The 27,878-nt window shown below is 39.9% G+C and overlaps 1 protein-coding gene across 1 annotated transcript in view; it reads left to right on the top strand.

Annotated features, from left to right (window-relative positions):
- Positions 1–268: 268 nt before the first annotated feature.
- LOC101742005 (guanylate cyclase 32E) overlaps positions 269–27,878 on the top strand; it is a 50,826-nt gene continuing 23,216 nt past the window's right edge. Inside the window, exons 1-2 of the mRNA XM_021346270.3 lie at positions 269–399; positions 25,986–26,108. Coding sequence (XP_021201945.2) covers positions 299–399; positions 25,986–26,108 — 224 coding nt within the window. The 5' untranslated portion in view covers positions 269–298. The remainder of the gene's footprint in view (positions 400–25,985; positions 26,109–27,878) is intronic.

The following is a 27,878-nucleotide window of genomic DNA, read 5'->3' as shown; positions in this document are numbered from 1 at the left end:
GGCTTCGTATAGGTTGTACGGGTTTGATCTGTGGGGTTAGTGCGAGTTTTTTAACGTTCTCGATAGCGTAAAAGTTAACTCAAATTTATATGCAATTAGAACAGCGCTCCTAGCGGCTAACGTACGCAAACGTTCCAACTCCATACAAAAATGAGTTAACTTTTACGCTATCGAAAACGTTAAAAAACTCACACTAAGCACACAAGGCCTGTTGTAGTTTGCACTTTTTACTTAGTACATTCGTTGGTTGACCAATTTGTGCAGGTCAAATCTAACGCAACGGTACGTGAGAACCGACATGGCAGTTCAGAAGATGGGCGATCTTCCGGTGCTGATGTTCAAGAATCGCACGAGGCCCGTTGACGGAGCTACGTTTCAAACTGAACTCACCGAGTTGAGGTCAGTGACGTTATCGCTTTTTAAAAAACACAGTGCATTTTTTTATTGCCCTTGTAGGCAGACGAGCATACGGCCAACCTGATTGTGAGTGGTTACCGTTGCCCATGGACTTCAGCAATGCGAATGGATTGACAGATGGTGGAGTTTTAAAGGAAGTCTATGACCGACTTCCTGTCTGTTACTATTTGTGTGAATATTTTAATGTTATATTAAATTATAATGTGTGTGAGACTATACGATAAATGCCTTTAGAATCTATATATTAATTTCAGTAGTCATATTAGTTGCGTTAAGGTGTTCGTCTGTCAATATTTTTGGGAACTTAACTGTTGGTAGGACCTCTTGTGAGTCCGCGCGGGTAGGTACCACCACCCTGCCTATTTCTGCCGTGAGGCAGTAATGCGTTTCGGTTTGAAGAGTGGGACAGCCGTTGTAACTATACTGAGATCTTAGAACTTATATCTCAAGGTGGGTGGCACATTTACGTTGTAGATGTCTATGGGCTCCAGTAACCACGTAACACTAGGAGGGCTGTGAGCTCGACCACCCATCTAAGCAATAAACAAAAAAAGAACTTAAAAGAAATAAATCAGGATACGAATTCGTGAAATTGTTTTGAAAAGGCCCAACAAAAATAATGATATCACAATCCGTATTGGTTTTGTAAAGTACAACCGTCGGAAAATTATTTTTCAAATACCATTAACGAGTTAAATTCCAATGAAAGCACAGAGTTCAAAGACCGGATGATCCGCTCGTGTGTTTCCATTAAAATTTAATAAAAACACAAGTTAACAGGTGTAACGATTAGTCTTACTTAGAGATGGCAGTTTCCACAGACACATTCCACCTGCCTTGGCTTGTTTTATTGTTTCATTAAGAGCAGCGCTGAAGTTCATTTATTGTGTTTTTACGACAACGGTCCATGATCTCGGATCATTCACATTGTCGCTACACATTATATTGACTTTCAATTTTTACCACGCAATTCGATTTGGATAACAAATTTTTATACTGGTAACATTAATCTCTTGTGAATATTTAATTAAACGTATTAGTAAAGTGAATAGTTCCGCCTTATAGTATTATCTATGTATATAAAAATGAATTGCTGTTCGTTAGTCTCGCTAAAACTCGGGCAAGGCTGGACCGATTTGACTAATTTTGGTCTTGAATTATTTGTGGAAGTCCAGAGAAGGTTTAAAAGGTAAATAAATATGAAAATGCGCGGAATTAAATAAAAATAACAGTTTTGTTTTTCCTTTGATGTGTCCCCCGTCGGACGGATTCATTTTGTTTGTTTTAAGTTTATTTTATACAAAAGCTCAGGTATTTTATTTATCGATTGAGGCACTACGAAGTCTGCCGGGTCAGCTAGTATTATAATAATATAGTGCCTACCTTATAGTGTAAAAATCGTTGAAATCTGAACATTTTGATGAACAAAAGAAAGAAATATTAGAGTGAAAATAATGATAATAAAGCTAAGATAAATGGTAAAGTAAAAAAAAATTGATAATTCTGACAGATTATAATTTATGAATAAAAAAAATGTATATGAGTGTCAATCATTGTAAGTCTTCCCCGTCACGTCAAATTCCTCATTACCAGTATTTAAAATCGTGATTCCCCAAATGAGAGATTAATTTAGGTTTGATGATCCTCCTGCTTCTGTGTCTGTACTTGGCATCGCGAAGACCACCACGTGGCTTGGTGTTGAGAGTAAAGTCAATAATAAAATTATACCTTGTATATTCTTCTCAATTTTATTTAACACTAGCTTTTGCCAGCGACTTCGTCCGCGTGGAATAGTTACTTTGGAATAACGCTAAACTTTACCCGCGACTTCATTTACGTAGAAGGTGAAAATATTAATATCAATATCATCTTTATAAAAACACCTTATAAATAAATAATGCTTTATTTAGAACAAGTTTGGTTAGCATAAAAAAGGCTATATTGAGCCAACCTTAAAATATAGACTTATGCTTTCGCAAACTTTTTTTAGCCTTTTAATGGGGCATAATTCTCTCATAATTTTTTTTCCTACCTAAGCTGATGGTCTGGAGAAACCATATCAGTGAAGCCTTAACTAGTAGCTTATGAAGCTCAAACCTGAAGATGTTGCTAACACGAGCCCTAGCAAGAGCCGTGCTTCGCAGAATCTACAACCGGATCGAAAACGCGACCCACTGAGAAGATCCGGCGAGAAACGCAGTGGGATGTGTCTGTGGGTTAATTTACTCGCCGAGACCTTCGTCGCAAGCGACGGGTTCGAAAAGAAAGATGACCGGTGCTTGCGGTACCTAAAAGCACCGGAGGATCCGAAATGACTTGTTTTGGGCGACGTTGACTGTTTACCATTTGGTCTGCAGGATCGGCTAATACATTATTTAGCGAAACTAACCGTTTCCACAGTGCAAGCTGCGGTAGCTCTCAAAAGAAGAAAAAAACACCATTTTGTCTTAGTGATATTATATAGTCTAAAGCCTTCCTCAACAATTGGGATATCTAACACTGAAAGAACTTTTCGAATCGGACCAGTAGTTCCTGAGATTAGCGTGCTAAACAAAACAAACAAACAAACTCTTCAGCTTTATGATATTAGTATAGATTATTTTAATATTCGACGGTTTCGCGCGTAATGTGAACATAAACCGTCTAGTACATATTTTGTTAAGAACATTCAATTATAATTACATTTCTTTGTACACATAAAGAACTAACAGTATCTTGAAGTCGGTCTGTTCATTGTACTGGAGTTTCCCGATCCATTAACGGTGCTGTTAGGTACCACAAGCACCGGTCACCGTCCTCGTCAAACCCGTCGCTTGCGACGAAGGGCTAGAAGAGCGAATTAACCCACAGACACAGCCCACTGAGTTTCTCGTCGGATCTTCTCAGTGGGTCGCGTTTCCGATCCGGTGGTAGATTCTGCGAAGCACTGCTCTTGCTAGGGTCAGCATCACTCCGGTTTTAGCCCCGTGAGCTCACCTACATGTTAGGGTGAATCTGAAATAGCCTCTCAAGGCTATCAGCATAGGTAGGAAAAAATATTTCACATACTTTAAAGAACATATTATTATTCAAAATCTTGAACATAATAAATGCGATATTAAGCGACAACTGTATTAGGTTTCAATAATCAAATATACTTGATTTCTTTGTCTCGTGAAGTCAAAGAAAGCAATAAAAATATTTATGAACGAAGCTCTCTTAACAATGTGACCTCATGTCTCAAGATAGGGGGCGGCATTTATTTTTTAGCAATTCGTAAACACAACAAGATTAATCTCTGTGCACCTGATATTCTTTTATCGCGAAGATGAAAATACTATTAAATCAATGCTATGTATTGAATTGAAATACATATTTTGAACATTCAAAATAACAAAAAGTTAACTTTCAAATGGACAGAACATGTGCTTTCTATATACTATATGTAATAGAGGTGCGCTAATCCTTAAATATTATTATTTTTATCGTATTGCATATTCACAATCGTGTTGCATATTCTATATATATAAAAATGAATTGCTGTTCGTTAGTCTCGCTAAAACTCGAGAACGGCTAGACCGATTTGGCTAATTTTGGTCCTGAATTATTTGTGGAAGTCCAGAGAAGGTTTAAAAGGTAGATAAATATGAAAATGCTCGGAATTAAATAAAAATAACAATTTTGGTTTTTCCTTTGATGTATCCCCCGTCGGACGGATTCCTTTTGTTTGTTTTAAGTTTATTTTATACAAAAGCTTAGGTCTCTTATTTATCGATTGAGGCACTACGTAGTCTGCCGAGTCAGCTAGTTCGTAATATAAATCAAACGACAACAATATTGTTTTATCAAACCAATTATTAGAAATACTACGTTCTCACAAACAATATTGGATGGATAACTTACAGAAGGGGCCATCAATCAAAGTATTCATACTTTTGAAGCTTAATCCAACTTTCATGATATCTTCTTTCGTTTCATACTTACCGAAACTTGTTACTCAACACTTTGGTAATTAAGAAGTAAATTAAAGGAAAACATGTTAATAGGCATACAGTATTTTTCAAGTTGGATGCAAACTGCGTAAGACCGGTTAATGTGGCAAGCCTTGGGGGAGACATATGTCCAGCGGTGGACGTCTGTGGGAACAAGAAAAAAAACTTAATCCTGCGAGTGTTGATGAAGGATATCTTTTTTTTTATTGCCCTTGTAGGCAGATCAGTATATAGTCCACTTGATGGTGATGGTGGTGCTTACCATCGTCCGTCGACGTCAGCAATGGCAGGGGCAGAGCCAATCTGCTGCCTACCATTGAAATCAAACCAGAGTCAGTCGAAGGTCACGGGTTACGGTATTTTCGCGGTGATTTCTATGGGCGACGTAGAGATTTCTGGAAACGCACTATAGAACACAGCAGAGGGATAAAATCTATTACCATTACAAGGGTCGAAAGTTGGAGCAGGACGAGGTCTACTTACACATTGAAGCTCGCTTATAATTTTTGGCTCCGTCATCGCATGCAGTCGTTAGTGATTGTCTTTGCTTTTACCAGGAAGACAGTATAATATAACAGGGAATGTTAACGTATAGACATAGCCCACTGAGTTTCTCGCCGGATCTTCTCAGTAGTTCACGATTCCGATGCGTTGGTAAATTCTGCGAAGCACTGCTCTTTTTGAGACTATTGTTAACAAATTCTGTCTAGCTTGTGAGCTCACCTACCCGTCCATGCGTATCAGGAATAGTCCCTTAGGGTACCATCGAATAAGTAGGGAAAAACACCTTGCTTATTACTGTCGTGAAGCAGTAATGCGTTTCGGTTTGAAGGATGGGGCAGCCGTTGTTACTATACTGAGATCTTAGAAGTCATATCTCAAGGCGGGTGGCGGCATTTACGCGTATATGTCTATGGACTCGAGTAACCACTTAACACCAGGTGGGCTGTGAGCTCGTCCACCCATCGAAGCAATAAAAAAAACCAGAATTTTCACTAGTTTTAACCGACTTCAAAAAAGGAGGTTATCAAATTCGCTTTTATTATTTCTTTGTGTGTTCCCTCAGAACTTACTTCTTCTATAGTCCCAGCTAATTTTTATCAAGATCTGACCAGTAGCTTTTGAGTTACCTTTAATAATATTTATTCTTATATTGTTTTGTGAAATCATTTCTTTTTTAATACGCTTTTATTAGCTTCAGACGTATGTATGTTAGTATGTAACGGAATCTTTGAACATGATTGTGACCCCCTTCGAAAAGTCGGATTAACTCGAAATTTGGTATACTTATTATGGACCGATGACAATTCAATATTTAAAAAAAAAATTAAAAAATTTTATTCAACTAAAAAATGAAAAATAAATTCAAATTTATTAAAATTTATTTTCTAATTTTTAGTTGGATTTTCTATAAAAGCGTATTTTTTGTTTTTTTAAACTATTTTTTATTACAATTTTGCATTATTTCTTCTCGAGAAACCATAAATTTACACCAATTAAGAAAAGTGCACATCGTGTGGTCAGTTCTAACGTACAAACACAATTTGCTAGGAGTGGCTTCGAATTCCATTACCCCGTATTAAAAATATCATTAAGGTTTCTGTTCTATATGGAAAATATGCATTCGACGCAAATAATTGATGTAGCAAAGTAATTGAAAACAATTTTAAATTAAATGAGCGTGTAATATTGCGTTGGCTATTAAAGAAAATTAATTTTTTACTCCGCAACAATTGACCTACTCTATTTGTATTATTAATAAAATTACAAATTGTATTTTTCTGTTTTATGTACTGTTTTCTAACGTACAAATTATCTTCGCTGTGCCGTGAACATATTGCATGCAATTTTGGTAGTTTTCCAATTACAGAGCATAATGCGACTCAGTTTTTTTTTTTTTTTTTTTTTTTTTTTTTTTTCCTACCTAAGCTGATAGCCCTAGCGGCTATTTCAGCGTAGCCTTAACTTTAGTAGGTGAGCTCACGGGGCTCAAACCTGACGATGTTGCTAACACGAACCCTAGCAAGAGTCGTGCTTCGCAGAATCTACCACCGGATCGGAAACGCGACCCACTGAGAAGATCCGGCGAGAAACTCAGTGGGCTGTGTCTGAGAGTTAATTTACTCGTCGAGCCCTTCGTCGCAAGCGACGGGTTCGACGAGAACGGTGACCGGTGCTTGAAGTACCTAAAAGCACCGTTAGTGGATCAGGAGGATCCGAGATGACGTGTTTAGGGCGACGTCGACTGCTTTCCATTCTGTCCGCAGGATCGGGAATGTAGTTACCGGCGGCCACGATGAGAGGGTTCTCGTGTCGTGCCGCTTTATCGAAGTGGCGCATGGACGCCGACTGCAGATACTTACTGATGGACTCTAAGTCCAGGTCGTCATGGAGGTCGACGTTCCTGACGAACCACGGGGCTCCGACGGCTATCCTGCAAAAACGGGATTGAATAATTTGAAAGGATTTTAAGTGTATGCGGGCCGCGTGAGCGAACACTACACTTGCATAGGTCATGACGGGGCGTATGCAAGTTTTGTAGAGTGTCACCTTATTTCTAAGGGACATTTTACTTCGCCTACATATCATCGGGTAGAGACGTCCTAGGATGAAGGCGGCACGATCGCGTACCGTCTTGATGTGGGGGCGGAATGTCATCCTACTGTCGAGGGTGACGCCTAAATATTTGACCTTCGGGGCCCACGGTATGGGCTGGTCGTACATCGTGATTGGGCGAACGGCGGGGGCGGGGGTGTTGACGCGCCTAGTCGGGAGAGGGATGCTCAGCGTGGTGTTCGGAGGGCGACCCCTTTTGAAGAGCACCGCTGTGCTTTTCGTGGGGTTAATGTCGATGCGCCACTTCCGGAACCACTGTCCCATGGTGGTAGCTGCGGTCTGAAGTCGTCGATGAAGCAACGCCTTCTTCCTACACGAGTAGTAGATGGCGGTGTCATCGGCGAAGAGCGCCAGATGGGTCTCCGGAGACCGGGGTATATCGTTGATATACAAACTGAATAGTAACGGGGAGAGGGCGGAGCCTTGCGGGACTCCGGCTGTGACGTGACGGGGCCGGGAACGCGTTCCCTCGACTCGATATCGGAACGAGACTCAGTGACGCACAATGCCGAATTATGCTGAAGCTTAATTGGAATGTGAATTAGTTTTCAAATGCATCAGCAGAGTGCGCTAAGTTAGCACAGTTTTAATTAACATTGATTATTTCTAGGAAACTACGACGAAACGAAAGCCTTACAATTTTTTTCAACATTAAATAATATTACTAACGATAATATAAACAAAATTTCGATCAATGCCAACTTAAAGAAAAAACACTTGTCAATTTTCTGTCACTGAGTCGGTATCGATTGCGAGTATCACGCGAGAGCAGTACTTTTGAGTGCTCGATTGTGCGAAGTGTTGCTGTAGTTGGAACATTCAACGTTGAGCATTATGCCGCATAATGCGCTCTTGTGCTGTAATTTGAAAACTACCTTAAACTGCTTTTGCGATTTAATCTCCCAATTTTATTTTGTAGTCGTCGTGGCCTAACGGATAAGACGTCCGGTGCATTCGTGTTGAAGCGATGCACCGGTGTTCGAATCCCGCAGGCGGGTACCAATTTTTCAAATGAAATACGTACTCAACAAATGTTCACGATTGACTTCCACGGTGAAGGAATAACATCGTGTAATAAAAATGAAACCCGCAAAATTATAATTTGCGTAATTACTGGTGGTAGGACCTCTTGTGAGTCCACGCGGGTGGGTACCACCACCCTGCCTATTTCTGCCGTGAAGCAGTAATGCGTTTCGGTTTGAAGGGTGGGGCAGCCGTCGTTACTATACTTGAGACCTTAGAACTTGTATCTCAAGGTGGGTGGCGCATTTTACGTTGTGGATGTCTATGGGCTCCAGTAACCACTTAACACCAGGTGGGCTGTGAGCTCATCCACCCATCTAAGCAATAAAAAAAAAAAAAAAAAATTGTCATTATTTATTTATGTGTCATTGTCAGTGAAAAAAAAGATGGTGGTTGTGCACTTTCACAGATACTAAATAGTTAATAAACCAGATGGTGGTTAGTAAAATGTTGACGTATAACACATTATTTAGTCGTGTCTGCCTTGGCCCTCTAAGTGTTTCGGGTCTCTCTCACATGTCGGCCTGGGGACCGGCGAAGGGGACCTAAGAAGACGACGTGCAAGCTGCTCTGCACGCGTTTTATGCAAGAGCGTCCGGGTGATGGAAGGCCGGCTATCCTCAACCCACGCTGGTTCTGACCCAGCGGGGTATTCCGAGGGTAGACCATTCTAACCGGCGCCATCTAGGCGGGCTTCGGATAGCCTGCCGACCGAGAGGACTGGTGGTCGTGGCGCCGACGACCGCCAATCCGGCGTCCCGAGGGGGAGGGTGATGGGAGAGATGTGCTCCGCACTAAACGCTTCACTTTCCCCCCTTTGCCTTGTCATGAGTTCTGTCTCATGCGAGGTTTGGATGCTGATTGTTGAGCGACAGGAGGTTTTAGTGGGTTCAACTCCGACATGCCCCGCCCTCCATCCCCAGTGGAGGGCGGAAGTCCGGTGATTCCTTCTTCAAACGAGGCTTGTGGAGAGTATTAAACGGTAGGCAGCGGCTTGGCTCTGCTCCTGGCATTGCTGAAGTCCATGGGCGACGGTAACCACTCACCATCAGGTGGGCCGTATGCTCGTCTGCCTATAAGGGCAATAAAAAAAAAAAAAAAAGATTTCCTCCTGACAAAAAATGAAAAAAAAAAATTAGTCTTGTCTGACCACAAAAACTGGAAAATATTCGAAACGTCAGAAATAGTTTGAGGACAATAAAAAGATGCGAGATACTGCGTATGATATGCGTCGTAGTATTTTAATTTTTTATTTTTCGATGGGTGGACAAGCTCACAGCCTACCTGGTGTTAATTAGTAACTGGAGCCCATAGATATCTACAACGTAAATGCCGCGACCCACCCTAAGACATCAGTAAACTATCGACGAAATCTAAAATATTCTTAAATTATATTTAAAGACTTTTTGCGTTATCCAATTGCGTCTATAGCCGGATTGGCTAGATGCCTGTTATGCTACTATGAGACAGATCGGTACTTTTTTATAAATCAAGCATTAACAGGATTAGGAGGATTAGTAGGCTCAGGTTGTCGTGTAGGTCAACGTTCCTCACGAACCATGGAGCTCTAACGGCTAACGGCTAACCTGTAAGAGCAGGTTTGCAGGGTTTGGAGGTTGTCTATGTGTTTGCGGGCCGCGTGAGCGAACACCACACTCGAGTAAGTCATGACGTTATGCAAATTTTGTTAAGTGTCACCTTGTTCCGAAGGGACATTTCACTCCGCTTACAGAATATGGAGTAGAGTCTGCCGAGAATAAACGCGGTGCTGTCGCGGACTGAGGATCGATACTATGCATGCCTGGGAAGCCCGCGCGGTTTCCTTCAATAACTCGGTCGGATGTTATTGCGATAGACGAAAACAATTTTGCTAAGGATGTAGCTGCTAGTACAAGTACTTAGATAGCAATAAAGGCTTGATATTTATTGCGCTGTTTATTTAAATTTCCAATTTTATGTTCAAAAAATTACAGATTTTATTTACACATTCGTTACTCACATGTTTTTGTGTATATCTGGTCTTCACTTGACAGTGTCCACGTGTTGCGGTAACCAGTGCCTCCACTTGGGGTCTTGGGTTCGTTTCTCGGTTCGGGCAAATATTCGTATGACGAATAGGTTCTTCTCGGTATGTATGTGTAGTCTATGTTTCCGACAGAGGGCGCACAGGGTTGTCAGACTGGGCGATTCGCAGATTAGGGAGCGGACCGCGGGCCTAAGAATGGTAAGGCCCTATTCACTAAACGAAACCCTCATTCCCGATCCTGCGGACAGAATGGAAAGCAGTCGACGTCGCCCAAAACACGTCATCTCGGATCCTCCCGATCCACTAACGGTGCTTTTAGGTACTTCAAGCACCGGTCACCGTTCTCGTCGAACCCGTCGCTTGCGACGAAGGGCTCGACGAGTAAATTAACTCTCAGACACAGCCCACTGAGTTTCTCGCCGGATCTTCTCAGTGGGTCGCGTTTCCGATCCGGTGGTAGATTCTGCGAAGCACGGCTCTTGCTAGGGTTCGTGTTAGCAACGTCATCAGGTTTGAGCCCCGTGAGCTCACTTGCACGTCAAGGCGAAGCTGAAATAGCCCAAGGCTATCAGCATAGCTAAAAAAAACGACTCACCCAAGCGTCCGATCCCTCCGAGGTCAGATCCAGGGTGAGGTAAAGCGGCTACCACAGTCAACACTGCAAGCAAACACACGGCTCACTCTAAGGACGACCGCCCGACGGAGTCTTCAAGGCGAAATGAAAGCTCTGGTAAGCCGGTCGTCTCGGCACGATGGTCCGGCAGGCTGCCCAGGCGCTGGTGTCCCAGGATACCTCGTTGGGCCAAGCCCAGCCTGCCGGGTCCGGACGGCACGGATACTATGCCAACCGGTCGCTCTTATGATGAGTACGGGGAATCCTAGTTCAGGGCGAAATTAGTTTGTGTGATTTTCTCAAGTCTTTGAAATTAAATCAGTAAAATTGTTATTTTCTTGTATATTTGTGAAAACTTGTATAATTACTTCGAGGTAATTGTGCATTTGACGTCAGCGGTCATGTGACATCATTTCACGGTTTCGCATTTACTTATCGGAAACATCCGTTCATTCTATTGATCATTCTATTGAGGATTTTCTATATTTTATAAAATTAATTATCATAACTACTTACCTGACTATTGTGAAATGAGCCTGATAAAAGCACTACACTTGTTTCGAAGTAAATGAGATGTCTATAGGAACAGATAACGGCTTAATATCAAGTGAACCCCAAACTCGGCTGCCCGTCAAACCTGATACAAAATTAGAGGCAGCCTTGACTCTGTTAACACCAAATTAATATTAATAGACTTTTTTACTGCTAAGGTGAGTGAACGAGCTCACAGTTCACTTGGCGTTAAATTGTCATCGGAGCACATAGACATAGACCACGAAATTGCCGCTACCTACCTTGAGACATGAGTTCTAAAGTCTCAGTTTTTTCAGTATAACGGCTGACCTCCCTTCAAGCACGTATTACAGCTTAAAAACAGAAATAGGCAGGGTGGTGGTACCTACCCGTGCGGACTCACAAGACGTCCTACCACCAGTAATTACGCAAATTATAATTTTGCGGGTTTGATTATTATTGCACGATGTTATTCCTTCACCGTGAAAGTGAATCGTGAACATTTACTATGTTCGTTTGCTCATTTAATGCTTAAAATAAGTAAGGGTCGTTCGGATTGTCGATAATCCCATTCTCACGGATCGTTTGGAACCTCTGGGTCTGCGGAGGGACTTCGGTTCCCTCTGTATTTTGTACCGTATGTTCCATGGGGAGTGCTCTGAGGAATTGTTCGAGATGATACCGGCATCTCGTTTTTACCATCGCACCGCCCGCCACCGGAGTAGAGTTCATCCATACTACCTGGAGCCACTGCAATCATCCACAGTGCGTCTCCAGAGATCTTTTTTGCCACGTACCATCCGGCTATGGAATGAGCTCCCCTCCACGGTGTTTCCCGAGCGCTATGACATGTCCTTCTTCAAACGAGGCTTGTGGAGAGTATTAAGCGGTAGGCAGCGGCTTGGCTCTGCCCCTGGCATTGCTGAAGTCCACGGGCGACGGTAACCACTCACCATCAGGTGGGCCGTATGCTCGTCTGCCTACAAGGGCTATAAAAAAAAAAGTAATCCTATTTTCTGTTAATGTGATTACATTTTATGAATTATGCACTATTTACACGTTCTAGTTTTGTTTGTTTTGAAATGAGCAGTTATTTTCGCGACTTATACGTCAGTATATTAACATAAATATACTTTGATTTACCGTTATTATAATTAAATTTGTTCCTTTGTCTACATTTGTAGCGGGCGCAGCTCTCCAAGCGCATTGACGACTTGTATATATCGGCATAGTTGATGAAAATGTTAGCAAATGAAAGTAATCTGTATGTTAGCAAAACATCGATTTGAGAATAAATCGATTAGTAAAACTATCCGTACGAGAATAACTTAAGGTGGTAGGACCTCTTGTGAGTCCGCACGGGTAGGTACCAGCCTATTTCTGCCATGAAGCAGTAATGCGTTTCGGTTTGAAGGGTGGGGCAGCCGTTGCAACTATACTTGAGACCTTAGAACTTATATCTCAAGGTGGGTGGCGCATTTACGTTGTAGAAGTCTATGGGCTCCAGTAACCTTTTAACACCAGGTGGGCTGTGAGCTCGTCCGCCCATCTATAACAATTTTTTTTTTTTAAATCCATTAGAAGTTGCTATATACCGCATTGAAAGTTCATAAAAAAAACATAGATCCATAAAATGCATCATCCATGTAGTTAAGACGACCCTTAATATATATAAATCGATAAAATATTGCGTGATATCGGGAAATAATTAAAACAAAAAATCGAGGTTAAAAAGAAAACATTTTTAAATGATACTGCTTATAAACTGCTTATTGAAACAGACATATTTATTATTATATCTATCGAAACCCTTCTACGGTTAAAGTAAAATGATTTCATCTTTATCATTTCATTAGGCTCTATAAATAAACTACACCTATATGACATACATAACAATGTTGACTTTCGCCTGGAGTGAGTCACACAAACCTGTTCTGTCAGTATTCCGAGAGTGCACTGAATGAACTCGGAGACGATTGGTACGATAAACATTTGCTATAATACGAAGCGACCTTGCCTACTTTTTGCCACAAATTAACACTTATTCTGGGCTTCTTATTGCGCGCTATTTTTGTATCTTGATGCAGAACCGTACTCCTCTTTGTCAGAGCATAATTGAGGCCGTCACCTTTTTTTTCCCTACCTAAACTGATAGCCTTGAGAGGCTATATCAGCTTCGCCTTAACTAGTAGGTGAGCACACGGGGCTCAAACCTGATGACGTTGCTAACACGAACCCTAGCAAGAGTCGTGCTTCGCAGAATCTACCACCGGATCGGAAACGCGACCCACTGAGAAGATCCGGCGAGAAACTCGGCCGTCAGCGCAAAAGTGGCCTAAGCTTACCATAATTAGTATGGAGATAATGAGGTTCCAATTTACCTTTATAATACTTCGTAGGCAAAAAAATACGCGCTAAAATGATATTCACAAAGTCATCTGTTATCTACGGATGAAACTAGGGATAGGCCGATTTTGCATCAAAATTTATTATGTTTTAAATAAATTGCAATTTAAAAGCACGGATATGAATTGGCCACTTTTGCGCTGAGGGCCTTAATTACAACAAACTATACAGTCAATACTGGCGTTCGCTCTTTATTTATTTATTTAGTTGCACAAACAAAGTGTTCGATCATCAATAAAAACATTGACAAATTGACAATAAGTACACCTGAAGATAGATGTGCAATCGACTGTGCAATAGTATTTTCAAATTAGAAAAGTAAGATTAATTGAATGAAAATACAATGAATGATTTTAAGAAATATAAAATATAGTAAATGTAAATACAAAATAGTTTTATTTACTAACACATTATATCTTGACTATGACAAAAATAGTACCTTTTTTTTTCTTTCACAATCGAATGCAGAGGTGCTCAAATTTTACGTAAGAATGAGTTATTGATTACCTTTGATCGGTGACGATAGCAATATCTTGGCTGTCACAGAACATGTTTAAGCTATTGCATAGCTTTTATCGCGGGCCTTGAGCGCGGCGACCGTATCATGAAATTCCGTAACGAAAAAAACCTTACACCCCTCACTCCGCCTACCATGTAGCTCGCGTTCAACACATTTACACGTTGCGCTTGTGTAGTGTTTGTGAATAAGCGCGTGGCGTGACGTCACACTGCATGCGCATCATGAAAAGTCTGCCCATCTCTCTCTCGCGCGGTCTAGCTTATGAGTGTGAAGGGGACAGTTAAGGTTTTGCTTTTATTAATGTTTAATATAGCATGGTCTTGTTTTATTATTGTTTTAATATTAAATTATGATTGTCTAATTATAATTGCATAAGTTGATAAAAAATGCTATGCAATAGCTTTACCGCGGCAGTTCCCGAGTGCCACACGTTTTTTTTAAATTGCGGTAGACGAGCACATGGTCCATCTGATATTTGTTCGGCACACAGTTATCTGTTTGTATAATTTCTTTGAAGCACCAATATCTTTAACAAGAGCTGAAAAGCCTAAATATGACTAATGTATATTTTTTTGTCTAACTGGTCGCTGAAGGAGTTTCTCTCAATAAAATGGCTGAGATAGTTAAATGAATGAATATAAAACGTTTATAAGAAAGCCCGCTCGTTCGAATTTAGGTGCTTACTCTCCCTTAAGCAGAATACTTTGGGACTACAATAATGTCCACGGTAGCGCAGTCTCCGTCAATGTTCCTTTGGAGTTGTCCGATTGCGCTGAACTAATTTTAAGTGAAATAGATGTTTTTTCAAATTTCTTCACAGCTTACAGGAAACATCTGTCACGGATCATTTCCCAATTAAATATAAATTAATCTTAAGCAATCAATCGAATGTAATCAAATTTTAGTTATATATTTTTTTATTTTTTTTGTTAATGCACTGTCGATTGCACCTATAATTGAGGTGACATCTGCCATGAACTTTTGTCAATTGTTCAATGTTTTGTATTGATGATCACTTTGTTGGTGCAACTTAATAAATAAATAAATATACTTTGAGAACCAACGATTAACAGCGGCTTGCGGATTGTGCTTTTAATTAATGTGCTCCTCGTCTTATAGGTAATTCGCGTTCTAGTGACTCTAATCATACGTAATTATTTACTTCTCTGGTTAAGGGGTGAGACAAATATCGCCGTGCACTTCAAACTTTATTATTTTTTTAATAATAACTAGCGGCCCGCTCCGGTCTTTAACAAAAATTTCAACGATATTTGACGTTGTTTTTTTTTAATAAAAGAACACTTATTGCGGCATAACTATAATAGTTAGACATATGCTGTCGCGAGCCTTTTTGTAAATAATAATGTGTTCTACAAAATCGTAGTACATTATTTTATTCTATCATCAATCGTTTGCGCAGAGCATGCGATGTAAAGAATATGTTAGGTAATTTAGGTAATTTTTTTACACCTTGGGTTACATTATTGGAGTTTTAGTAAGGATCCCTAATTTTTTTCAAAAAAGATTATACCCTATGTCACTCGGGAATAGTGTAGCTTCCAAACAGTGAAAGAATTTTTCAAATCGGCTCAGTAGTTTCGGAGCCTATTCAATACAAACAAACAAATCTTTCCTCTTTATAATATTAGTATAGATAACTATTTTTATTACATCAACAATATTCAACTACTTTATTAAAACTACTAAATTTAATTCTGTTATACAGAGGTCAAACCCGCAAAAATCTTTAACTGGCCTCCGAATTCAAGGAATGCCTAAAGAGGGTCTTCGTTCTGAGACTTCAATAAAATTTACGTGTAAAAGCTTAAGTTGTGAAGCTTAATAATTCGGAACGTTTAACGCCGAATCACTTGAAGACATGACTCAGATTTGAAATATTGTCTTAAGAGAACAACACGAAAATGTTCAGTTCATATTTTCAAATAAATATATTCAAAGCTATATATTAATACGTGAAGCAAAAACTTTGTATCCCTATTTACGAAAATTGCGCGGACGGAGGAGTATGAAATTTTGCACACTTATAGAGAATATAGAAAAGAAGTGCACAATGCTAATATTTTTTTATAATAATGCATAAAAGATACATTAAATCAATAAAGAAAACATTACACACACTACATACCATGTATTTGACGCACACACGCATGCACACTATTTATTGTCAAACTTTGTTCTTGACGTCTGTTGTCAAATTGAGAATAGATTAAATATTGTTTGTCTTTCTTAATATTTTTTATAGTGTAGTCTTGGCGAAATTTGTGATTATAGAAGTATAAAATACAATCATAATAATATACAAACTTACAATTCCAATTAATTATAGTCGAATTTCGACTACTGCGGGACCTCTAGTACAAATCAATGATTCATACGAACGGTCTAGTGTCGTGTGTTCAGAGCAAATCTAAACATGAAGTTTGTATAACAATTTTTTTAATTCTGACATAGAATAATAATTTTGACAACACATTCATTGTAAGTCAATCAACAATTCAGGTCGTACGTGCACGTGTTGTAACTACATTAAAATAAAATAAAAATAACATTCTCTCTGAATATATCAAATTATTGAAGCGACCAGCACAAAATACAGTCCACGCTTTTTTTATTTTATTTTTATTGCTTAGATGTGTGGACGAGCTCACAGCCCACCTGGTGTTAAGTGGTTACTGGAGCCCATAGACATCTACAACGTAAATGCGCCACCCACCTTCAAACCGAAATGCATTACTGCTTCACGGCAGAAATAACCAGGGTGGTAGTACCTACCCGCGCGAACTCACAAGAGGTCTCCATGGAGACCTAGCAGCCCTGGGTCTCGAGCAGTGGGGTTTGCCCCAAGGCCCAAGCAATAAAAAAGAAATTGGTCGAAATGTCTGCCAAAGTCCTTGCAGTATGAAGATACAGATAACAGAGACAGTTGCGAGGCTCATAGGTTATAACGTTAATGTCACCGTCCACCATTTGTGGTCATATGTCTATCTTCGAAAACTACTATCGTAATCTAGTCAAACAGTACTGGTGGTAGGACCTCTTGTGTATCCGCACGGGTGGGTACCACCACCCTGCCTATTTCTGCCGTGAAGCAGTAATGCGATTCGGTTTGAAGGGTGGGGCAGCCGTTGTAGCTATACGTGAGACATTAGAACTTATATCTCAAGGTGGGTGGCGCATTTACGTTGTGGATGTCTATGGGCTCTAGTAACCACTTAACACCAGGTGGGTAAGATCGTCCACCCATCTAAGCATTAAATAAAAAATAAAAAACAATTTGGACAGTAGGTATCATGTGACCTCGCTCTGTACCAGGTATCCAATTCATTATAATTATAGCATTATTAAAACGATCGTATAAAATATTAACGATTCTCTATCGAGGTTGAATGATATGGGAGTTGTAGTTTAAGTGCCTATTTCCCTTCGTAAACAATACTCGTCAATATTTTATTCACCATAACAATATGAGAGTGCTAAATAATTATTCAATTCATTAACTGATGGTAGGACGTCTTGTGAGTCAGCCGGGTAGGTACCACACACTGCCTATTTCTGACGTGAAGCAATTAAAAATGAGGCCTTAAAACTCATGTCTCAAGGTGGGTTGGGGCATTTACGTTGTATATATCTATGGGCTCGTCCACCCATCCATGCAATAAAAAATATAGTAAAATCCTGTGTGCTTAGTATAATTATGTAGAGGTTTGTACATATTATGCATTGGCTTGTCGGTGATTTCGGTTTGTAGGGTTCCGTGGGAATTGTAGGCGGTCTTTTATTGACTTATTACTGGATTACTTTTTTGCAGTATACTGGAGGAGTAATGCTGCTTTTTTCCCCCCTACCCGTTCACTGATAGCCTAAGGGGCTATTCGAGCTACGCCCGTACTGGTATTTATTTTATTTATTTATTTAATTAGGAAACAAACAGAACAATACAAACTTTTTTTTTTTTTTAAATAGCTAAAACAATAACCAAATATGTTTCCACAATCAAAATCACATATAGGTAGAAAGTGAACAGAGAATAGAAATTTAGAAATTTAGAATCTTAAGTTACAAAAAAACAAAAGCAACACAATACGCACATATTATTTTGTACATCAACTTACACTATAAAACTATAATACTCATCGGACTAAATCACCTTATAAATATTTTAAAATAGCTTTTCTATAATTCTACAAGTGACAAGCAAAATATGTCAGCACTAGAGAACTTAGCATCATACAACTTACAAGATCTACGGACAAAAGAGTTAGAAGCATATTTCGTTCGAGCCGTGGACATGTGGAAGGTCTGTTTAGAACGCGCGGAAATACGACTATATTTAAATGAAATTTTGGAAAAAAGATAGCTAGAACCAATCTCATTATTATGGTACGTGAACTCACAGGCTCAACATCAGAGCGATGCCTCCAATGAACACTACCCTAACTCAAAATTTTGAAGTTTTCGTTTTTCACACAAATCGCTTCACTATTTTAAAAGTATTACAAATTCATTATTATTGGGGTTCGAAGCAAGAGTAAATCAGCTAGTTACACAAGAAAAAACCATAAAATCTTTATTATTGCAGATATATTTGTCAACTTTTTTCGTTTAAACTCTCCTCCTGTGAACCTACGAATTTGGAGTTAGAGCCGCCGCCGGTAACTACATTCCTGATCCGGCGGACAGAATGGAAAGCAGTCGACGTCGCCCAAAACACGTCATCTCGGATCCTCCCGATCCACTAACGGTGCTTCTAGGTACTTCAAGCACCGGTCACCGTTCTCGTCGAACCCGTCGCTTGCGACGAAGGGCTCGACGAATAAATTAACTCTCAGACACAGCCCACTGAGTTTCTCGCCGGATCTTCTCAGTGGGTCGCGTTTCCGATCCGGTGGTAGATTCTGCGAAGCACGGCTCTTGCTAGGGTTCGTGTTAGCAACGTCACCAGGTTTGAGCCCCGTGAGCTCACCTACAAAAGTTAGGGTTACGCTGAAATAGCCTCTCAAGGCTCTCAGCTTAGGTAGGAAAAAAAAAAAAGGAGTTAGGGTAGTGTTCATTGGAGGCATCGAGAGGATTTGGTAACACTAGCTCTAACAAGAGCAGTGCTTTGCCGAATGTACCACCGGATCGAAATCGCGAGAAAGTAAATGGGCAATAATACTGCTTTATAATTATTTATGAAATGCATTTCAGTACTGTATAATTAGTTTTAAAAAGGCGTTATCAAAGAACGCTATCAAAAAATTATGGATGGTAAAAAAGAAAGAAAAACTGTTCTACATTGTGATTTACTTGGTCCTAAAAGCGAAATGGAGTTTTCTGTCTTTTTCTTTCTGAATGTCTTTTTTAGATCAAAAGTATGTATATAGCGCGCTTGTAAACTCACAAAACGTATCTAAAAATGGAATTATTTTGGTTCCAATTATAAAAGTGAGTAACTGTATTTGCGAAATTCTCGTTTCGAATTTTAGTCTTTATGCGTGTACTTTATATGTGTATTTTATATGTGTATTTTATGTGTATTATATATGTGTATTTTATGTGTAATTTATATGTGTATTTTATATGTGTGACTGGCTCGGTGGTGCAGTTACGCCGAGAGTTGTGGATTTAATTCCCACATTGGGCAAGCATTCGTGTGATGAACAGGTTTGCTTGATATTCATTATCTACTAGCTGACCCGGTAGACTTCGTAGTGCCTCAATCGATAAATAAAAGACCTAAACTTTTGTATAAAATAAACTTAAAACAAACAAAAGGAATCCGTCCGACGGGGTCTCGTCAAAGGGTAAACAAAATTGTTATTTTTATTTAATTCCGAGCATTTTCATATTTATTTACCTTTTAAACCTTCTCTGGACTTCCACAAATAATTCAAGACCAAAATTAGCCAAATCGGTCAAGCCGTTCTCGAGTTTTAGCGAGACTAACGAACAGCAATTCATTTTTATATAATATATAGACTAGCGACCCGCCCTCGTTTCGCTTCGGAAACTGTCATTTATTATTGATTTCTCCACTATTTAATGGATGTTATTATACATATAAACCTTCCTCTTCAATCACTCTATCTATAAAAAAAACCGCATCAAAATCCGTTGCGTAGTTCTAAAGATTTAAGCATACATAGGGATATATATAGGGACAGAGAAAGCGATTTTGTTTTATACTACGTAGTGACTAGCGGCCCTCCCCGGCTTCGCTTGGGTAGTAGCGTACGCGATGTAAATAATGTTAGGTAACTTTTTACACATTGGGTTACATTATGGAGTTTTGGTAAGGATCTCTAATTTTTTTTTAAATATAATAAACATAACCTATGTCACCCGGGGCCAACCATTAAATATTTTTTTAAATCGGTTCAGTAGTTTCCAAACAAGCAATCAAATCTTTCCTCTTTATAATATGTGTAGGTATACATTTAAACGTATTTAAGTATGTATGCTAGTCTCTGGTGCCCATAACACAGAGAATCCTGCGGAATCTTAAACTTATTCAAACAATGCGTGTTTATGTAACAAATGTTTTCTTTGTGAATTCAGATATCATCTTTATATGCCAAGTCGTACAGCGTAATACAGCTACTATTTAATACATTTTCTTCGACTATATCTTTTTTCTATCTCTATCAAAAATTACAGCGTAATTCGCTTGTATTTGAGAAGGGTTTCTTCTCGACTATTTACTTGAGAGCTTAATCATCGATATGGTATTTTAATTAAACAAAATCGAGACGTGTTGACCGCAAAAGAAAACAAACCAGTCTTTCGCTGGCTTAGTCATGTTGTGAGTCACATGGAGGACGCCGCATTCCCGGAACTGTCTTGTTTGAGTAACATTGTATAACTGCACATAACATTACTTTAATTTCGTGAGATAACGGTGTAGGGGATTAATCATATTATGTCGGAACATGTAACGCCATCTGTGGTCAGGTAGCGAAACCAGATATCAAAACAATTCCAACGCCTCTCGAATGTTCTGGAAAATTCTAGACAATCGAAACAACTATACAAGCGTGATGAGCGAAATGAAGATAGTTCTATTCGAAGCGAAGTAACGAACGCATTACAAGAAGGCAAAGAATTGAATTGTGACAGTGAACTTGCGATTTTGAAAATTGCCGTAATAATTAAATTGAGTTTTGATTAATGTTAATTTAGATTAATTAATTAGTTCCATAAATTAGTTTTAATTAGACAGGTGAATGTGATCAAGGCGCACCTGGTTAAGCGGTTATGGGAGCCCTTAGACATGAAGACCGCCACCCTCCTTGAGACACGCTTTTTTGTTCCCTACCTATGCTGATGGCCTTGAGAGGCTATATCAGCGTTACCCTAGCATGTAGGTGAGCTCTCGGGGCTCAAACCGGAGTGGTGTTAGCACTAGCCCTAGCAAGAGCAGTGCTTCGCAGAATCTACCACCGGATCGGAAACGTGAACCACTGAGAAGATCCGTCGAGAAATTCTGTGGGCTGTGTCTGTGGGTTAATTTACTCGTCGAGCCCTTCGTCGCAAGCGACGGGTTCGACGAGGACGATGACCGGTGCTTGAGGTACCTAAAAGCACCGTTAATGGATGGGGGGGAGGATGACGTGTTTAGGGCGATGTCGAATGTTTACCGTTCGGTCCAAAGGATCAGGTATGTAATTTCCGGCGGCCACGACAAGAGGGTTTGCGTGTCGTGTCGCCATCTCAAAGTGGCGCAATGATGCCAACTGTATACACTTGCTGATTCAGTCAAGCTCCAGGTCATCATGGAGTCCACATTCCGAACCACGGTTGAGACACGCAGTTGAAGCCTCAACTATTCTCCCAATCAATCTATACTAATATTATAAAGCTGAAGAGTTTGTTTTTGTTTGAACGCACTAATCTCAGGAACTACTGGTCCGATTTGAAAAATTCTTTCATTGTTAGATAGCTCATTTATTGAGGAAGACTAAAGGCTATATAACATCACAGTAAGGCCAATAAAAGTGGAGCACCAATAAATAATGTTTCAAAATAGGGGTTTAAATAGCTCCTTAACATTATATAATTCAAAATTATTTTCACTTTCTACGTAATTGAAGTGGGGGGGGGGGCTAAAATTTAGCGTTATGCCAAAGTAACTATTCCACGCGGACGGAGTCGCGGGCAAAAGCTAGTTTGAAATAAAACAGTATTAACTTTACAATTTTGCAACTTAATAAAAACTTGCTTATCGTTTTCTAGAAATTATCGGGATACCGGTTAAGAATGCATTGGAAATATAATGCAGGTGTATTGGTACATGTTGTATCGTTTCCAAGTATTATGGATCGTAAACTGAGTGGCCATCTCGCACGAGAGCTTCGCTTATTTGTTCAATACATAACCGCGTTGTTTGTTCAGTAGAGTACGGAAATGTTGTTTAGAGATTGAACCTCTCGATTAAAAAAGTTGTTGTTTTCTTAATAGCTGACGCAAACGTTCACACCAACAAAGCTTTTTTATTTATTGCATATTTGGGTGGACGAGCTCGCAGCCCACCTGGTGTTGAGTGGTTACTGAAGCCCATAGACGTCTACAACGTAAAAGCCGCCACCCACCTTGAGATATGAGTTCTAAGTTCTCAGTATAATTACAACGGCTGCTCCACCCTTCAAACCGAAACGCATTACTGCTTCACGGCAGAAATAGGAAAGGTGGTGGTACCTGCCCGTGCGGACACACAAGAGAGAGAGAGGCAAAGAATACTCTAGGAAACCTATACGATAAGGTATGAGAAGAACTAATACGATAACACACAAAGGTAATATTTCATTAATACGAATTCTAGTAACCTCGAGGTAGTATACTCGATTCTCCGAACGTATAGAGCTCACGGGGCTCAGCACCTCCATGACGACCTGGACTTAGTGTCCATCAGTAAGTATCTGCAGTCGGCGTCGATGCGCCACTTCGATAAAGCGGCACGACACGAGAACCTTCTCATCGCGGCCGCCGGTAACTACTGCGAAAAGAATGGAAAACAGTCGACGTCGCCCCAAACACGTCATCAGATCTTCCCGATCCACTGACGGTGCTTTTAGGTACCCCAAGCACCGGTCACCGTTCTCGTCGAACCCGCCGCTTGCGACGAAGGGCTCGACGAGTAAATTTACCCTCAGACACAGCCCACTGAGTTTCTCGCCGGATTTTCGCAGTGGGTCGCGTTTCCGATCCGGGTAGATTCTGCGAAGCATGGCTTTTGCTAGGGTTCGTGTTAGCAACGTCGTCAGGTTTGAGCCCCGTGAGCTCACCTACTAGTTAAGGTTCCGCTGAAGTAGCCTCTCAAGGCTATTAGGTTAGGTAGGAAAAAAAAGGGGGGGCTCAGTCTGGCGAATTTGCTAGCAGTTTCTATTTTTAATTATTTTTTTATTGCTTAGATGGGTGGACGACCTCACAGCCCACCTGGTGTTGAGTGGTTACTGGAGCCCATAGACATCTACGACCTAAATGTGCCACCCACCTTGAAAACTACTAGCCGTAGCAAGGCCATTGCTTCCCTGGATCTACCATTATTACTTAAAACGCAATGTATTACATACAAAACGAACTGAACGTCGACCTAGCGCACCAGCTAACGTCGCGTTACATTGAAGTCTCATTAGAAAAATCACAAATTTAATTTCACGTTAAAACTATTGTTTGCTCGGTTGCCGAAATAAGACCATATTCATTGTTACCTTATGAATTAGTTTCCTTTACTGCCTCACTTTTGTTTTGTTCTAAACAATTTTATTGATATTATCGAAGTTCCTAAATCAATAAATAAAAAGAATCAGTTCTCAAACAGGAAAATATACACTGTTTATTCTTTTTGCCTATTCGTATACTGTAAATAAAGTGTGCTTAGAAAGTGGCATAAATCCGTCAAACAGCTCCTAGAAAGATGTTCAATATTTTGACACGAATAGAAACCAGTTCGTATTGACATGTCATAGAATAAGTATCCTCTACAATATTTAATCATCGATACCGAATGATTCGTAGCAATCCAAGACTTATTTGTTTAGGGGTAAGGTTAGAATTGGTACTCCACAAATATCTGTAGTAAACATTTGCTTAGGACTGAATTTACACAAACGAACGTGTGAGAATAGCCCTCGAATATTGAGTTTGCTAAAACTTTCAGGGCATTGACATGGAGCTCTAGTGCTTATTGTGAGTGCCTTAAAGCTATTTTGTTTACGACATTTCAAGGTTTAGAGAAAGAGAGAGAGAGAGAGAGAGAGAGAGAGAGAGAGAGAGAGACTACACAATAACGCAAGTGTAGGTGCGTGTAAAAGTTATTATTTTTTTATTTTTTTTATTGCTTAGATGTGTGGACGAGCTCACAGCCCACCTGGTGTGAAGTGGTTACTGGAGCCCATAGACATCTACAACGTAAATGCGCCACACACCTTGAGATATAAGTTCTAAGGCCTCAGTATAGTTACAACGGCTGCCCCACCCTTCAAACCGAAACGCATAACTGCTTCACGGCAGCAACAGGAGGGGCGGTGGTACCTACCCGTGCGGACTCACAAGAGGTCCTACCACCAGTAAATGTAAATGCTAACTTGAAACAGGTCAGAGAAGTCGTCGCGGCCTAAAGGATAAGACGTCCGGTGCATTCGTGTTGAACGATGCACCGATGTTCGAATCCCAGGCGGGTACTAACTTGACTTCCACGGTGAACAACATTGTGTAATAATAATCAAACCCACAAAAATGTTCATTTGCGTAATTTCTAGTGGTAGGACCTCTTGTGAGTCCGCGCGGGTGGGTACCACATTTCTGCCGTGAAGCAGTAATGCGTTTCGGTCTGAGGGGTGGGACAGCCGTTGTAACTATACTGAGATCTTAGAACTTATACCTCAGGGTGGGTGGCGCATTTGCGTTGTAGATGTCTATGGGCTCCAGTAACCACTTAACACCAGGTGGGCTGTGAGCTCGTCCACCCATCTAAGCAATAAAAAAAAAGGTCAATTTATGATTGTCCTCGATCAATTCTCAACGAACTTGACTGGTGAAAGTTAATCGTTCTAAATCTGTCACCTCTTCAGGTTGAGACCGCATTGATATTTCGAGGTTAAAAGCTTGGAATATCTAGAACACTATGACAGTCTATTCAAGCCTTTTTTGTTTGCTATTTAATGAATACCATGTTGTGATACCTTCAAGCTTCGTAATAACACAGATTTGTCTATTTGGTATGATCCAGTTGGCTTGGTAACACCGATACTCTATTCGAGCTGTACATAGGTTCATGATCATATGGCCAAAAAGACAGTATGAGAGTAGATGACAATGTGATGGAAGGGGCGCTCTAAAAAAACTTGGACGGACTATGTGAAAGAGGTTATGCGAGAGAAAGGAGTGAGTGCTGAGATGACGTATGAGACACCTGAATAATATGACACACCTTAGAACATGTCTCAAAGTGGACGATGAAATTCACCGGGCTTATTCAGTAACCAGTTAACACCAACCAGATTGACCGTGGGCACGTTAATCCGGATAATAACCTTAATCCTTTGATTGTCGTGTAGTCACCGGGGCACTTCTTGGCGCACTAAAGTAATCATATCGACTTCTGTCTCTAAGACGCCGGAAGACGAATCCGAAGTAACTAAGAATCAATCTGTTTCTAAGAGATCTAAAAGATTAAAACATTGATTCAGAACAAAAGAAGGTAAAGTTACGCAATGCTGGTGCTTAGTAAGAGAAATCGATATAATTACTTCAGTGCGCCGCATAGGGCACGGGTTATCTACACGGCAGTCAAAGGGTTAATAAAGTAAAAAAAAATTGATAATCTCTTGCCTCGAACAATCCAGTTAAAAATAAACAAAAAAAAAATACAAATCCTTTCAGAGCCAGCATCAACGCCGAGAAGTCAATGACCGAGGCTGTGGAGTGGTACACGAACGCGAACGCCGCCCTCCTCCATCATCTGACGAAGGAAATTAAGGACACAGACAGCAGCACTCTTTGGAGGTAATTTTTTTTTAAGCCAGTTTACGGATATCCGTCCCTTGGAGGTCAGAACGGAAAAGTTTTCCCTGCAGTGCCAACAACAACTATTTTCGTTAGCAACGCATAGAAGATGAGCATTCGCATGTTGATTTACGCATATATACTCGTAGTAGTGAGATATTTACCTAATTAATACGCTTTTATTAGTTTCAGACGTAGGTATGTATGTTAGTATGTAACAGAATCTTTGAACATGATTTTGACCTCCTTCAAAATGTCGGATTAACTCGAAATTTGTCATACTTATTAAGGACCGATGACAATACAATAATAAAAAAAAAATATTAGCTTAAAAAAAACTAAAAGAATACGCTTTTACAGAATATCCAACTAAAAAATAGCAAATAAGTTTTGAATTAAAAATAGTGTAAAAAAATAGTATTATTGTAAAAAAGCATGGAGTGTTTTTCAGGATATTATCAAAATAGCCCTTCGACTCATATCTGTCGAAAAAATTTTTATAACTACTGATACCATGCACCCCACGCTTTTTTTTACAATAAAATCATTTTTTCTTACACTATTTTTAATTTAAATTTATTAAATTTTTTTTTCTATTTTTTTGTTGGATTTTCTGTAAAAGCGTATTTTGTTAGTTTTTTTTAAACTATTATTTATTTAAAAAACTAAACACAAACTAGCGATGATAGCTATCTGTATTCTCACAATGTTGTCAGATAGTGACATTGAATTCATAAACTCCTAATATCTCTAAAGCAATGTTATTGAGAACAAATAACTGAAATCGAATTTGTGAACTGTCTAAATTTTAACGGAAAGTTTTTGAAATTTCAATTCTTGACAATAAGCAATGATTTTAATGACAAAAACAGCCAGTGAGTCGGAGATCGGCGCTGACAGCGTTTATACAATAATTTGGTGGATTAATGTTTTTTTTTTATTTTCGAAGATATTATGCCTAATTTATGCTATATGCAGTTTTAGGGTACATTTTGTAGTATAGATTATGATTGAGTCCAATAATGCCCAATCAAATAAGTTTTGATTTGATCTATGCATTAATATGTATGTTGTGCATCTATAGGTAGCACAATGGTACCTACCATGCGGCCGTCCCACCTTTAAAACCCATTAAAACCATTAGCAGGAGAGATTAGGACGAGATAACAGTACTTTGGACTGAACAACAAGTCCTTCTGGTTTTTTTTGTTATTGCGTAGATGGATGGACGAGCTCATAGCCCACCTGGTGGTCAGTGGTTACTGGAGCCCATAGACATCTATAAAGTAAATGCGCCACCCACCTTGAGATATAAGTTCTAAGGTCTCAAGTAAAGTTACAACGGCTGCCCCACCCTTCAAACCGAAACGCATTACTGCCTCACGGCAGAAATAGGCAGGGTGGTGGTACCCACCCGCGCGGACTCTCAAGAGGGCCTACCACCAGTAAAAATATTGCTATTCTAATCTACTAATATCTATTATGTTATTAAGTGCCTAAAGCTCTAGCATTAGGAGCAGGCATATTGACCCTGGTAACCATACCCGTCGAAGTTGTCAAAGAGCTGGACACGAAACATAGCCCTTAACATCAGCTCACGGGGTTTCTCGTCGTTTCTCGTCGTTACCGATCCGGTAGTAGATTATTTTGCGAAACAGCTACGCTCGAGCTTTTTACTCTTTCGGAGTTTTTTTTTTTTTTTTTATTGCTTAGGTGTGTGGACGAGCTCACAGCCCACCTGGTGTTAAGTGGTTACTGGAACCCATAGAA

The sequence above is a fragment of the Bombyx mori genome, chromosome 8, assembly GCF_030269925.1.
Source record: "Bombyx mori chromosome 8, ASM3026992v2".
Lineage (NCBI taxonomy): Eukaryota > Metazoa > Arthropoda > Insecta > Lepidoptera > Bombycidae > Bombyx > Bombyx mori.
This window is presented reverse-complemented; position numbering and strand designations above follow the sequence as displayed.